At 44.9% G+C, this 13,850-nt stretch overlaps 1 protein-coding gene across 1 annotated transcript in view; it reads right to left on the minus strand.

Annotated features, from left to right (window-relative positions):
* Window positions 1–309: 309 nt before the first annotated feature.
* The window catches only part of AP3S2 (adaptor related protein complex 3 subunit sigma 2), a 60,999-nt gene continuing 47,458 nt past the window's right edge, over window positions 310–13,850 (minus strand). The window contains exons 5-6 of the mRNA XM_053581879.1: window positions 3,476–3,583; window positions 310–1,568 (exon numbers count right to left, since the gene is read on the minus strand). Coding sequence (XP_053437854.1) covers window positions 1,440–1,568; window positions 3,476–3,583 — 237 coding nt within the window. The 3' untranslated portion in view covers window positions 310–1,439. The remainder of the gene's footprint in view (window positions 1,569–3,475; window positions 3,584–13,850) is intronic.

A 13,850-nucleotide genomic window follows, 5' to 3' on the forward strand; every position in this document is an offset into this window, starting at 1 on the left:
CTGGCTATTTTTTTGTTGTAGTTGCCATTATTGTTTGCCAGGCCCGGGCTGGGTTCGAACCTGCCAATCCTGGTATATGTGGCTGGTGCCCTAGCCGCTGAGCTATAGGCATGGAGCCGAGAGGCTTAACTTCTGATTACCACCACCTACCTCTGAGGTTGTCAGAGGTACTGAGGAGGACAGGAGGTGGCAAGGAGCAATGGGCATATACCACAGGAAGCTTTTCAGAAGCAGAAAACGTGGCCCTGGAGGCGCCATCTCTGACTTACTCTGTGACGGCTCTTGGGGCCTCCCATCAGGCCTGGGAGGTACCCATTTGGCTCTCTAATCTCACCACAATTCAGCACCACACCTGAGCTGTGGCCTCACAGACAGTAGGAGAACAGTTTTAGCTCTAAATTAACCACAAAAGAAAGACTAATCACATGTAAACATTTATGGGTCTCCAGAGCTCTGGGAGAACATCACCTGAGGGAACACAGGCCAAGTTCAGGAGTGAAGAGGTGGCACTGCCCCCACAGGGGTGACCCCAGCTCAGGCTCTCCTGCTCCCCCAGAAGCTGGGTGAGGTGGCCATGGGTCTCCTTTGCAGATGACTCATAATTCATAATACAGCAACTGAACCTTCTGCTCCCATGAGGAGAATGTATTTTAAACTTGGGAAGGGTCGACATTCTGAGATATTCCATGTTGTCAGCTTTAAACTTCCATAGACCCAGGGCCTGCCCTCTACCTGACAGACCTCTCTAGCAAGCCTGCGTGTGTGTGTGGGTGCTCTCCTGTCAGTTGAACTGTAGTAGGCACAACTAGGTCTATGACAGAATTGCATCCTGCAAATAAATACCTGGGGGGACAGATCTGTGATGACAGGGGAACACATTCCGCAGGTGCTGGTGAACAAAGGGTATAATGATCTTAGTAGAGCCAGCAGGTGACTGGTTCTAATGAAACCTGCCCTTACTTGCTACTCCCCAGATATGAAGTACCAGCCCTTTTCTAACAAGGGCACCTCCCCATCAAGTAAATGCTCTAGGAGCTCAGAAGCTTGTGGTGCTCAGGCAGGATGGAGACTCTAGCCAGAGAACGTGCTCAGCCCTCGTGGGCGTTCTGAGAAGCACGGGGGCCTGCTCCATGCAGGCCTGAATCCCTGGGAGTGGGTGTGTGTGAGAGGTAAAGGTGCCGGGTGTGAGCATGCCGACTCCCTGTGCAGACAGCAGGCCTACTTCACCTGTGGCGGCCACATCCCTGGAGAGGGGCCTGGCTGGGCATGTGAGAACCGACCCCGCCCAGGCAGTGTCCACATGAACCCTCTCCATGCCACACAGTCTTTCCCAGACAGGAAGGTGCAGGGTTCAGTGCTTGACTCTTCTAAGGCTCAGCATGGGCTGTTTCCAGGCTTTGCTTGTTTTAAGGACTCCAGTTCAGGCCAACCCTGAACCTTTAGACAAACTGGGACAGGTTGGGGACTTTGATATTGAGATCACCAATATTGATGTTCCGAGGAATCTCGGGAAGGTTGATATTTTTCACAGCCGATACAGCCCGTGCAGGGGCCGCTGAAAGGCCACCCTGAGGAGAAATAAGAGATGGGTATGAGACAAATTCTCAGTGACATGTGCTTAATGCTAAAATACTAAAACCAAACAAATAAAGTAACAGGTAAGGGAAGCCTAGAAAAATTTGAAACTGACCACACACAACAGAAGTTTTAATTTTTTCTCTTTATTCTTCAACAAAGAATGCCAATAAAGCAATAAAGCAGTCTCCAGGTGGGGTTTGGTACCGGGTCTGAAGCTGGCACTCACACCAGCCAATAAGCCTGTCAAAGGTGGATAAGTCTCATGCACCCTTAGCACCCAAGTGCCTGGCATATGGCAGGTGCTCAGTAAATGTGTGCTGACATTCACAAAAGATGTTAATTATCACACCACACTAAATGTCAGGGGCACTTTGGTCACAAAATAAAAACCCTCCTTCTTTCTTCCAGAGACTGAAAACTCATTGATGAGTGCAAAGTTAGAGAAATTCCTTTTTTTTTTTTTTTTTTTTTTTGAGACAATCTTGTCTCAAGCTGCCGCCCTGGGTAGAGTACTGTGGTGTCACAGCTCACAGCAACCTTCAACTCAGGCACAAGTAATCCTCTTGCCTCAGTTTCTTCATGCCTCTAGTTTTAGTAGAGAAGGGGTCTCAACTTTTTCTCAGACTGGTTTCAAACTCTGTGAGCTCAAGCAATCCACCCGCCTTGGCCTCCCAGAGTGTTAGGATTACAGGCATGAGTCACCTTGCATGGCCTAGGGAAATTCTTAAAAGGAACAGGAACTTCACAGCTCTAGGCAGCTGCTTGCCCACTAACAACGTGAGATAGAAAAGAGCTGGCTCTGGGAACGTCGCGCACAACAAGCTGGGAGGCACAGCCATGTGGGAGGCAGGGTGTGCCGCAGGAGGTAACCAAGCAAAGAGTGAAGACGTCTGTGCCAACCCTCACCCTCCAGGCTTACTCCAGCAAGGAGAGATGGGAAAAAGTTGACCAAGATGTTCTCAAAAGCATCTTTCTCATATTGACTACTTTCAGGATACCAACTCCAAGTCCACCCGTACCCAGTAAGTCTCTACTTCTCATTTCCAACCCCCTTGCCTCTGACTCACTTACTATTCCTGGAAGCTTCCCAGCCTGCATTTCTAAAAGAGCTATCACTGCCACAATAGCTGTGGTTTGGAAAAGCTTCTTCAGCAGGACTGCCAGTCCTCAAGAAAGAATTATTCCTGGTTTCGCAAGATAAAGTTCCGTTACACAAAGCAAAAACCTCTTTAAGACACTCAGATAATTAGAAGTACATTGTTCTGTGTGTAAAATATCTATACGTAAAAGCAAATGTCTATAATCTCTGCTGCCTGGTAAAGCTGAGGAAGGGTATGGAGAGTCCTCAGGGATAGGACAGAGGTGAACATCTCCATCAAGCCCAGTACCATGTGGGGGTGGAGTGGTTATTTCCAAACCCAGCCCAAACACGACTAGCTTTTTATAAGGCTGTCTGGAAATAAGGGAATTGGTGGCTCTGAGGTCTGAAAGACACACCATGAGAAATGGCTGCCAGACGCCCAGACTCAGAAAAATGGAAACCATACTGGAATTAGAGAAGGAGGTCCTGGGCCCCCCCCGGGGAATGTGCAGCTTTGAAAGGAGAAATTATGAACCAAAAACATGGGCCATAATCCCCCAGGCCAAAAGCTGTCTGCCTTCCTCTGCCACGTGGCTTTTCCATTCATACCTCTAGCCTAGGAGTCTGAGATTTTAAACCTCATTACCTATTTAATTTTCACAGCTGACCTTCATTCAAACTTTCAGTTTTGATGGATTCCAGGAAGAAAGAAGATGAGTATAAAAATTTCTTGAAGTTCCACAGCAACACAGACATGCTCTTCCCTCTGCCCTGACTCCCCTCCCCAGCCAGGATGGGGCTTAGCTGCCCACTTACCTCAGACTTCTCCAGCCTGTTTTGAGATTCAATCTGTGCCACAATTTCATTCATATTTGTTTCCAACACCATCCCGCCCATCACCACCTCCTGGAGGATGTAGTGTACCTACAGGGGAAGCAAACATGAAGAGGATGAGAACACTCATGGCAGACACAAAGCAGAGAGGCAGCAGTTGAGCACAGGCTATGAGGCCAGACACATCTTACTTGCACTCCAGCTCTGCTCTGTAGAGCCAGTGACACAAGTGGGTAGAAGCTACCCAAATGTACAGAGGGCTGGATGAGATTAACTGGCGTAAGGCACCCAGCCTGGTGGCCAGGACACACCATTTTTTTTTTTTTTTTCTGAGACAGAGTCTCACTTTGTTACCCTCAGTAGAGTGCCATAGCATCATAGCTCACAGCAACCTCAAACTCCTGGGCTCAAGTTGATTCTCTTGCCTCAGTCTCCCAAGTAGCTAGGACTACAGGCGCCCACCACAACACCTGGCTATTTTTAGAGACGGGGTTTCGCTCTTGCTCAGATTGGTCTTGAACTCGTAAACTCAGGCAATCCACCCACCTCAGCCTCCCAGAGTGCTAGGATTACAGGCGTGAGCCAGGGCGCCTGGCCTGACACACTGGGTTTTAAGTAGGTAACAACAGTTTCGTCATTAATATCGCCATCACCAACAGTGACTGACATTAAGTAGGTCCAGCTATGACAGAATAAACCCCAACCAGGCAGCTAACTTGATATGTTTCAGGTTCCACAGGACAAATCCTCCAGCCTGTGCTCCAGGGAGGGAAGTGATCAGAGCAACATACAGCCCTTTCCTTAACCTCCATCCTCACCATGTTTCTTACAGCTTAGACAAGAAAGCAGGTTCAGCATAAATAAAGGGTGCTATACATAGGGAAAATGGAAAATTGTATCTAAATATACCTTTATTTACAAGACATTTGTTACAAGATTTTTTTTTTTTTTTTTTAGAGACAAGAGTCTCACCTTGTCGCCCTAGGTAGAGTGCCATGGTGTCACAGCTCACAGCAACCTCTAGCTCTTGGGCTTAGGTGATTCTCTTGCCTCAGCCTCCTGAGTAGCTGGGACTACAGGCGCTCACCATAACACCCGGCTATTTTTTTGTTGCAATTTGGCCGGGGCTAGGTTTGAACCCGCCACCCTCGGTATATGGGGCCGGCACCCTGCTCACTGAGCCACAGGAGCCACCCTTGTTACAAGATTTTATAAAGAGATGGCCAACACATACAGTATATTTTGCAAATATTGTGTAAAACTGTGTCTGGGCTCTGACATCAGAGAAGCAGGGAAAAGGATTTCAGGTGGAAGGCACTGAAGAGGCATGTCAGCTGGTGTAGGACAGGCATGGAGAGTTCCACTTACACAAGAAACAAGGCTGAGAAGGCAACTGGGTAGAGCAGGTCTTCTCAGCCTGGGTGCTAGTGACCTGTCCTGTGCACTGCAGCACACTCAGCAGCGTCCCTGGTCTCTCCTCACTAGATGCCAGTAGCTCCCCTTTAGGGGCAACAACCAAACATGTCTCCAGACATTGTCATGTATCTTCTGGGAGCAAACTCACCCCAGATGAGAACCACTGATCTCCAGTCTACAGTCAGGCACCCACTCACGCTATAGAGCAATGAAGAACTGGGAAGGAATTTATGCTCACAGGTTCGTGTGCCTGTGAGGTCCTGCATGTCCGCACACCTGTGCAACCCTACAGGTCCATGCACCTGTGTGACCCTGCAGATCTGTATACCTGGGCAACCCCGCACATCCACACATCTGCACAACCCCATGAGTTCACACACCTGTGTGACTCTGATGCATGAAGTTCCCTGGCACAAAGTTCTCTACATTTCCCTGAAGTAAGTGGAGGGCATGTATTAACAGAGGTAACTAGGGGTGACTGGGGCATTTTCTTCTGATATTGGGAAGGGATATACATGCTCCCTCATATGTGCCCACATTGAGCCTTATTAACCACTTTCTGTCTACATACACACACACTCTCATGAGGTGTTCTTGTATTTTATATAATATGAATTATTAACCTTTACATGCAAATGAGATCTAATAGCAAAAGTTTCACATTTAGATATTTACAAAATGTTAAACAAGATTGGTTTCAAAATTATTCCCTAGGAAAAACTACTGTTTATACTTCCCCATCAAGAAACAGGCCTCTTTGGGTGGCACCTGTGGCTCAAAGGAGTAGGGCGCCGGCCCCATAGGCCAGAGGTGGCGGGTTCCAACCCAGCCTCGGCCAAAACCACACACACACACACACACACACACACACAAAAAGAAACAGGCCTCTGGCCAGGCACAGTGGCTCATACCTAAAATCCCAGCATTTCAGGAGGTCTAGGTAGGAGGACTGTTTGAGGCCCCAAGAGTTTGAGACAGCCATCTCTTTAAAAAAAGAAAGAAAAAAAGAAAGAAAACAGAAAAATTTAAAAAGATGGGGTGGTTGGGCGGTGCCTGTGGCTCAGTGAGTAGGGCGCCGGCCCCATATGCCGAGGGTGGCGGGTTCAAGCCCAGCCCTGGCCAAACTGCAACAAAAAAATAGCCGGGCGTTGTGGCGGGCGCCTGTAGTCCCAGCTACTCGGGAGGCTGAGGCAAGAGAATCGAGTAAGCCCAAGACTTGGAGGTTGCTGTGAGCCGTGTGACGCCACGGCACTCTACCGAGGGTGGTACAGTGAGACTCTGTCTCTACAAAAAAAAAAAAAAAAGATGGGGTGGTGCCTGTGGCTCAAAGAAGTAGAGCGCCGGCCCCATAGGCCGGAGGTGGCGGGTTCAAACCTAGCCCCGGCCAAAAACAGCAAAAAAAAAAAAAAAAGATATAGAAGATATAAGCCTCTGAAAACACTATGATCATTCCCAAAAAAATTAAAAACGCAATTACCATACGACCCAGCAATTCTACTTCTGGGTTTGAGGTATATGTCAAAAGGACTAAAAGCTGGGATCTAAAGAGAGATTTGTATGCCATCATCATTCACAGCAGCATTAGTCACGACAGCCGAAAGGTAGACGCTACCCACATGTACATCAAAAGATGAATAAGTAACAAAATGTGATATATACTTTTGTTTTTTTTTGCGGTTTTTGGCCGGGGCTGGGCTTGAACCCGCCATCTCCGGCATATGGGGCTGGCGCCCTATTCCTCTGAGCCAGAGGCACAGCCCTATACATTTTATTATATATAAAATTATATATATTTATACAATGACCTTAAAAAGGAAGGGTAAAAAAAGGATGAATTAATGCCATTTGCAATAATCTGGATGGAACTGGAGACCATTCTCATAGCAAAGTATCTTAAGAATGGAAAAATAAACACCACATGTACTCGTTAAACTGGAACCCACTAGCACACATGTGCACAAGAGAAGGAAAACTCAGTGGAAATAAACTAGGGGGAGGGGAAGAAGGGAAGGGGGAACAGCCAAACTAATGGGTAGAGGAGATGCTGTCTTGGTGACAGACACCCACAGACATGACTCAAGCGTCACAGAAGCCATCCAGGCAACCAAAAAAATATGCACCCCCCCCTTAATATTTTTAAAATGTTTTAAAAGGGGGGGGGATGGGAGGTCTGATTGAGATATACTATAAAAAGGAAGAGAATGCTGAAACATGCTACAATGTGAGTGCCCTTGAAGACACTAGGGGAAGTGGAATAAGCTGCTACACGAGCTACTGAGAAGGATCAAAGTCACAGAGATGGAAAGCAGACTGGTGTTGCCTGGCTGGGGGAGGGGTATGGTGATTACTGTTTCATGTGTATGGAGTTTCCATTTTGCAAGCTGTGTGACGAAGCATAGCACTGTGGATGTGCTCACTGCCAGAGAGCTGGTGGCTTACACATGGCAAAGATGGTGAATTTACTTCATTATATATGTTTTACTATAATTTTTTTTTTTTTTGGCCGGGGCTGGGTTTGAACCCACCACCTCCGGCATATGGGACCGGTACCCTACTCCTTGAGCCACAGGCGCCGCCCTACTATAATTTTTTTTTAAAGACAAAGTCTCACTCAGTCGCCCTGGGTAGAGTGCTTTGGCGTCACAGCTCACAGCAACCTTAAACCCTAGACTCAAACAATTCTCTTGCCTCAGCCTCCCAAATACCTAGGATTACAGAGCCCATCAAAACACTCGGCTAGTTTTTAAGAGACAGGGTCTCCCTCTTGCTTAGGCCTGTCTTCAAACTCCTGAGCTCAGGTGATCCACCTGCCTCCACCTCCCAATGTGCTGTGGTTACAGGCACAAGCCAGGCCCAAGGCTGAGTCTTTATTAAGGAAATCGACAAAAGGAAAGAAACACTTGTTATAACCAGGAGTTAGAAAAACTGTGGCAGAAAGATTGGCCATGAGCGATGAAGCTACTTAACTGTAGGACTGAAGACTAAAATGGGTTTCGAGTGGGGACAGAATATCAATGCCACATGCTTTGATAATGCAGAGAACCAGAGCTGGCAAGAATAAGGAAGGATGGGGGGAGAAAAGGAGAGAAGTGGAATAAGAACCTGATTAATTTCCTCACCCTCAACTGAGAGGTTATGGACAGCATTTGGTTTTTGTTTGTTTTGGGACAAGGTCTCATATGCTGTTGCCAGGCCAAAGTGCAGTAGCCTCATCATAGCTCACTAAACCCAAGTGATCCTCTTGTCTCAGCCTCCTGAGTAGCTGGACTATAGGCAAGTGCCACCATGCCCAGCTAATGGACAGCATTTGAAATTGACAACTCAAGGTAGTAACAATATGGTTAATATGACTTTTACTAAGACTTTTCCCTTAGATGTCTATCATTTGCTATAAATAAAACTTTGATTAAAAACATAAACTAAAAAAAAACCTTTGAGAGCCACCAAGCTTTTGATTAGAGTCAAAAGATCTTTTCTGATTAGAGTTCTGTATCACTGGTACATAAAACTCATGCAGAATCCATCATCTACAATGTCTAGTTTCTCTAAAGAGGGAGAACTCAGACTCGCATGAAGTGGTAAATACAAAATCCTAAATTTTTAGGGTTCTTTCACCTCCAATATCCTTATATGTTTACCTTGCCCAAGTCTAATTTACCTTTGTTTCTTTTTTTAAGTAACTTGTCCTTCCAAAGTATTCTCCTGAGTTTTTAAGAGATGATTCTCTTCTTATACTTGTGGTTTACCTATTATTTAATTAGATCACATAATTACAGTATCAGTCTACTGGGTACAGCATAACAGATCTGGAAACAACACAGCGACCTTCGGTAAGCACGATGACAAGTATGAATGAGTAAAGGATGAGCAAATAGTTGCCTGTAAACCAATAGACAACCTTACTATAAGGAGATGGCAACAGAGAAACTCTTTGGGGGATAAATCTCAAACCTTAAAAGGTAAAATGAGGGGTAGAAAATGATGTTTTCCAAGATGGAGACACATAAATTTTTGGCCACACATTAGTGAGTTGGTGTTTTTGGCTCTGATACCTTGTAGGTCAATTCATATCACTTCCACTGATTAGGAAGGAATCATGAAAGGGGGGTAAAATTTCTGGAGAAAAGGAGATAGAAGACTTGAGAAAGCTGGAGACTGCCACACACGTGTGCAGCCAAGAATCAACCTGAACAGGGCGGCGCCTGTGGCTCAGTAGGTAGGGTGCCAGCCCCAAATATCAAGGGTGGTGGGTTCAAACCCAGCCCTGGCCAAACTACAACAAAAACAACAAAATAATAAAAAAAAATAAAAAATAGCCAGGTGTTGTGGTAGGTGCCTATAGTCCCAGCTACTCAGGAGGCTGAGGCAAGAGAATCTTCTAAGCCCAGGAGTTGGAGGTTGCTGTGAGCTGTGATGACACAGCACTCTACTGAGGGCAATAAAGTGAGACTCTGCCTTTAAAAAAAAAAAAAAAAGAATCAACCTGAACACATAACCTGATGATGTGTAGACACAGTCACAGCAGAAACAATGGGAGGGGCCCAGTGGCAATCTTGAGGATAGCAGCAGAGACCTGGGTAAACCCTGAGAGAACTCTGAGAGTTGATGATAACCAGCCAACAAAGGGCAGGGATCTGAGATCTGAGTAACACAGTTGACATTCAAAAATGACAGGCCCTCAAGAGCCCTGCGCTCAGCCTAACACAATGTGCTGGATAAATAAGATTATCAGGTAATAATAACTCAGTTTTCTGCTAACTGGGCAACCATAGAAAGTAATGAGACTACAAAAATTGGTTAACAGAGTTTAAACAAAAGTGCTACTGACTCTTAGTTCTTGGGAAATCCAATCATAATTTAACCCAGAAATAACGAGGATTGGATAACTTTTATTGGATAATCCATTTATTGGATTAAGATAACTCAGTAAATCAACAAGCTATCTTTTTTAATTTTTTTTTAATTAAATCATAGCTGTGTACATTAATGTGATCATGGGGCACCATACACTAGTTTCATAGACTGTTTGACACATTTTCATCGCACTGGTTAACACAGCCTTCCTGGCATTTTCTTATTGTGCTAAGACATTTACATTCCACGTTTATTAAGTTTCACATATACCCTTGTAAGATGCACCGCAGGTGTAATGCCACCAATCCCCCTCCCTCTGCCCACCCCCACCACCTTTCCCCCTTCCCCCATTCTTAGGTTGTAACTGGGTTATAGCTTTCATGTGAAAGCCATAAATTAGTTTCATAGTAGGGCTGAGTACGTTGCATACTTTTTCTTCCATACTTGGGACACTTTACTAAGAAGAATATGTTCCAGCTCCATCCATATAAACATGAAAGAGGTAAAGTCTCCATCTTTCTTTAAGGCTGCATAATATTCCATTATGTTTTATTAATCCATTTATTAATGGATTAATTAATCCATTAATCCATTCGTGGATCAATGGGCACTTGGGCTTTTTCCATGACTTAGCAATTATGAATAGGGCTGCAATAAACATTCTGGTACAAATATCTTTGTTGTGATGTGATTTTTGGTCTTCCAGGTATATGCCTAGTAGAGGAATTATAGGATTGAATGACAGATCTATTTTTAGATCTCTAAGTGTTCTCCAAACATCTTTCTAAAAGGAATGTATTAATTTGCATTCCCACCAGCAGTGTAGAAGTGTTCCCTTTTCTCCACATCCATGCCAACATCTCTGGTCTTGGGATTTTGTGATATAGGCTAGTCTTACTGGAGTTAGATGATATCTCAAAGTAGTTTTTTTTTTTTTTGGTAGAGGCAGAGTCTCACTTTATTGCCCTTGGTAGAGTGCCGTGGCATCACACAGCTCACAGCAACCTCCAACTCCTGGGCTTAGGTGATTCTCTTGCCTCAGCCTCCCAAGTAGCTGGGACTACAGGCGTCCGCCACAACACCCAGCTATTTTTTTGTTGCAGTTTGGCCGAGGCTGGGCTTAAACCCACCACCCTTGGTATATAGGGCCGGTGCCCTACCCACTGAGCCACAGGTGCCGCCCTCTTAAAGTAGTTTTGATTTGCATTTCTCTGATGATTAAAGATGATGAGTATTTTTTCATATGTCTGTAGGCCGCGTGCCTGTCTTCTTCATAGAAGTTTCTCTTCAAATCCCTTGCCCAGCCTGCGATGGGATCACTTGTTCTTTTCTTGCTTATATGTTTGAGTTCTCTGTGGATTCTGGTTATTAAACCTTTGTCAGAGACATAACCTGCAAATATCTTCTCCCATTCTGAGGGCTGTTTGCTTGCTTTATTTACTGTGCTCTTGGCTGTGCAGAAGCTTTTTAGTTTGATCAAGTCCCAGTAGTGTATTTTTGAAGCTGCTTCAATTGCCCGGGGGGTCCTCCTCATAAAATACTCGCCCAGGCCGATTTCTTCAAGGGTTTTCCCTGCACTCTCTTCTAGTATTTTTATAGTTTCATGTCTTAAGTTTAAATTTTTAATCCAGTGAGAGTCTATCTTAGTTAATGGTGAAAGGTGTGGGTCCAGTTTCAGTCTTCTGCAGGTTGCCAGCCAGTTCACCCAGCACCATTTGTTAAATAGGGAATCTTTTCCCCACTGAATGTTTTTAATTGGCTTGTCAAAAATCAAATAACCGTAAGTAGCTGGATTCATCTCTTGGTTCTCTATTCTGTTCCAGACATCTACTCTGTTTTTGTGCCAGTACCATGCTGTTTTGATCACTATCGATTTGTAGTATAGTCTGAGGTCTGGTAGCGTGATTCCTCCTGCTTTGTTTTTATTTCTGAGTAATGCCTTGGCTATTCGAGGTTTTTTCTGATTCCATATAAAACAAAGTATTGTTTTTTCAAGATCTTTAAAGTATGACAGTGGAGCTTTAATAGGGATTGCGTTAAAATTATATATTCAAGCTATCTTTTTAAAATTTTTTTTTGAGACAGGAGTCTTAAGCTCGCCCTGGGTAGAGTGCCATGGCATCACAGCTTACAGCAACCTCAAACTCTTGGGCTAATGCGATTCTCTTGACTCAGCCTCCCGAGTAGCTCGGACTACAGGCACCTGCCACAATGCCAGCTATTTTTTTATTGCGTTGTCACTGCTGTTTAGCAGGCCTGGGCCGAGTTTGAACCCACCAGCTTCGATGTACGTGGCCGGTGCTGCCAAGGCTATCTTGACATAAGGGGAAGGCAATGGAGAAACACTTTCGGTAATAAGCCTGAAATTTTAACAGGTAAAATGTGGGGTAAAAAGTGATGTTTTCCAAGATCAAGATATATACATTTATGGCAACACTTTAATAAGTGAAAGTTGGTGTTTGCAGCTTGTCCTACTTAAATTTTTCTCTTGAAATCCCTCAAAACAGTCAAGAAAAGGAATGGTTACTACAGTCAAAAAAGTCAATTTCTCTAAAGGTAAGTCTCTACGCTCACCCCCTGCACATTTGCGTCCCTGTATTGTTCTTCTCTGGGAAGCTAACACATCCTTCTCCCTCCCCTGAAGGTACTTGCTTCTATAACTGGATCCACTGGGCATCCAAATTAGCCTTCCTATTATTATCTGTCAATATAAGGTAACTGTTGGAGACCTTCTCCATGTCATTCCCTGGAAGCAACATGAATGCCCTAATCAGGACAGGGACCTAGAATTTCACATCCATGAAGTTTTTCTATAATTCAGTTTACTACTAGATGAAACAGGAAGCACAAATCTGGCGTATGCTGCAGATCCAATAGCACTCAGGGGTAACTTTGGGACTCCTGAAAGATGTGACTCTCTTGAGGAGCTCAAATCATAGGTTCTATGCCCAACAATAGCCACAGCAGTTTCACTGTAAAAATGCACAGAAACAGGAAAATAAGGTGGGAAGGCATCGAAGAATTAAGATTCTAACCTGCAGGAACTTCCTGATGGAAAGAAAACACTCTCTAAATTAGAGCAAGAGCTTGTCGGGCTGCTGACTCTACTGAGATTTGCTAGTATTAACCCCCAATACCTTCTGCCATTCTTCATGCTGACCTTGTTAGGCAAGTTCTGTAAAAATCAGAAATATTCTTCCAGGATTTGAGGTGCTAAATACCCCAGGCTTGGGCCAAGACTCCTAGGGGCTATTACTTGCCTTCTCAGCAACAATGCAGTGCCCAGGGCAGTGCATACCAAGCACCTAATCTGTCTCTCCTCAACCAAGGTCCTTACAAGCGGGCACCAGGCCCTCAGTAGCAAGCACTATGCTTACTCACACAGACAAACACTGGCTGAATGGGTGAGACGTTCATCTTATTCAGAAGTCCTGATCTAAGGAGTCAGGCATTTGGGGTACCCGGCCTCCCGTTCTAACACTAGGGACACAAGAGTTAACCTCTACGGACAAAAAGAGATTACAATCAGGACTAGTTTCCCATCAGGACTGATGGAGTGTGAAAGGAAAAATAAAGTGTCATTTCAAGGACACAGATGTCTCAGAAACCTGGCTCTGAACGACTGAGGGTAGAGACAAGTTGGCTTCAACAACCCCCACTGTCAGCGGGTTCTAGGACCTTCCAGACCCTCGTTCCTGCTGCTGCTCACTGAAGTCAAAGAAGATTCTGGGTCTCATCCCACAGTAACGAGACCATCACTACAAAGCAACTGAGCTGGAGGATGAGGACAGCAAATAAAAAGGCATGATGAGTAAGGTATTTCCATCACTTTCTCCTCTAGCAAACTAGTCTCCAAGCCTTAAACTGGTCATCTTCCAAAGTTTATTTTTAAGTATTAAACTTATAATGTATTTCCCCATAAGTACAGTAAGATTGTCAGGCTAGCAGCTGCCAACTTACATTCACAATGCCACCCAAAATGTGGTCCCTGAAAGCACCCTGCAGCCACACTTAAACGCAAATAATAACTTTTCTGCAATAAAATGCAGCTCTGTATCATGGTGGCAGGGTCCCATCCCACAGCTCC

This window comes from Nycticebus coucang, chromosome 2, assembly GCF_027406575.1.
Source record: "Nycticebus coucang isolate mNycCou1 chromosome 2, mNycCou1.pri, whole genome shotgun sequence".
In the NCBI taxonomy this organism is placed as follows: domain Eukaryota; kingdom Metazoa; phylum Chordata; class Mammalia; order Primates; family Lorisidae; genus Nycticebus; species Nycticebus coucang.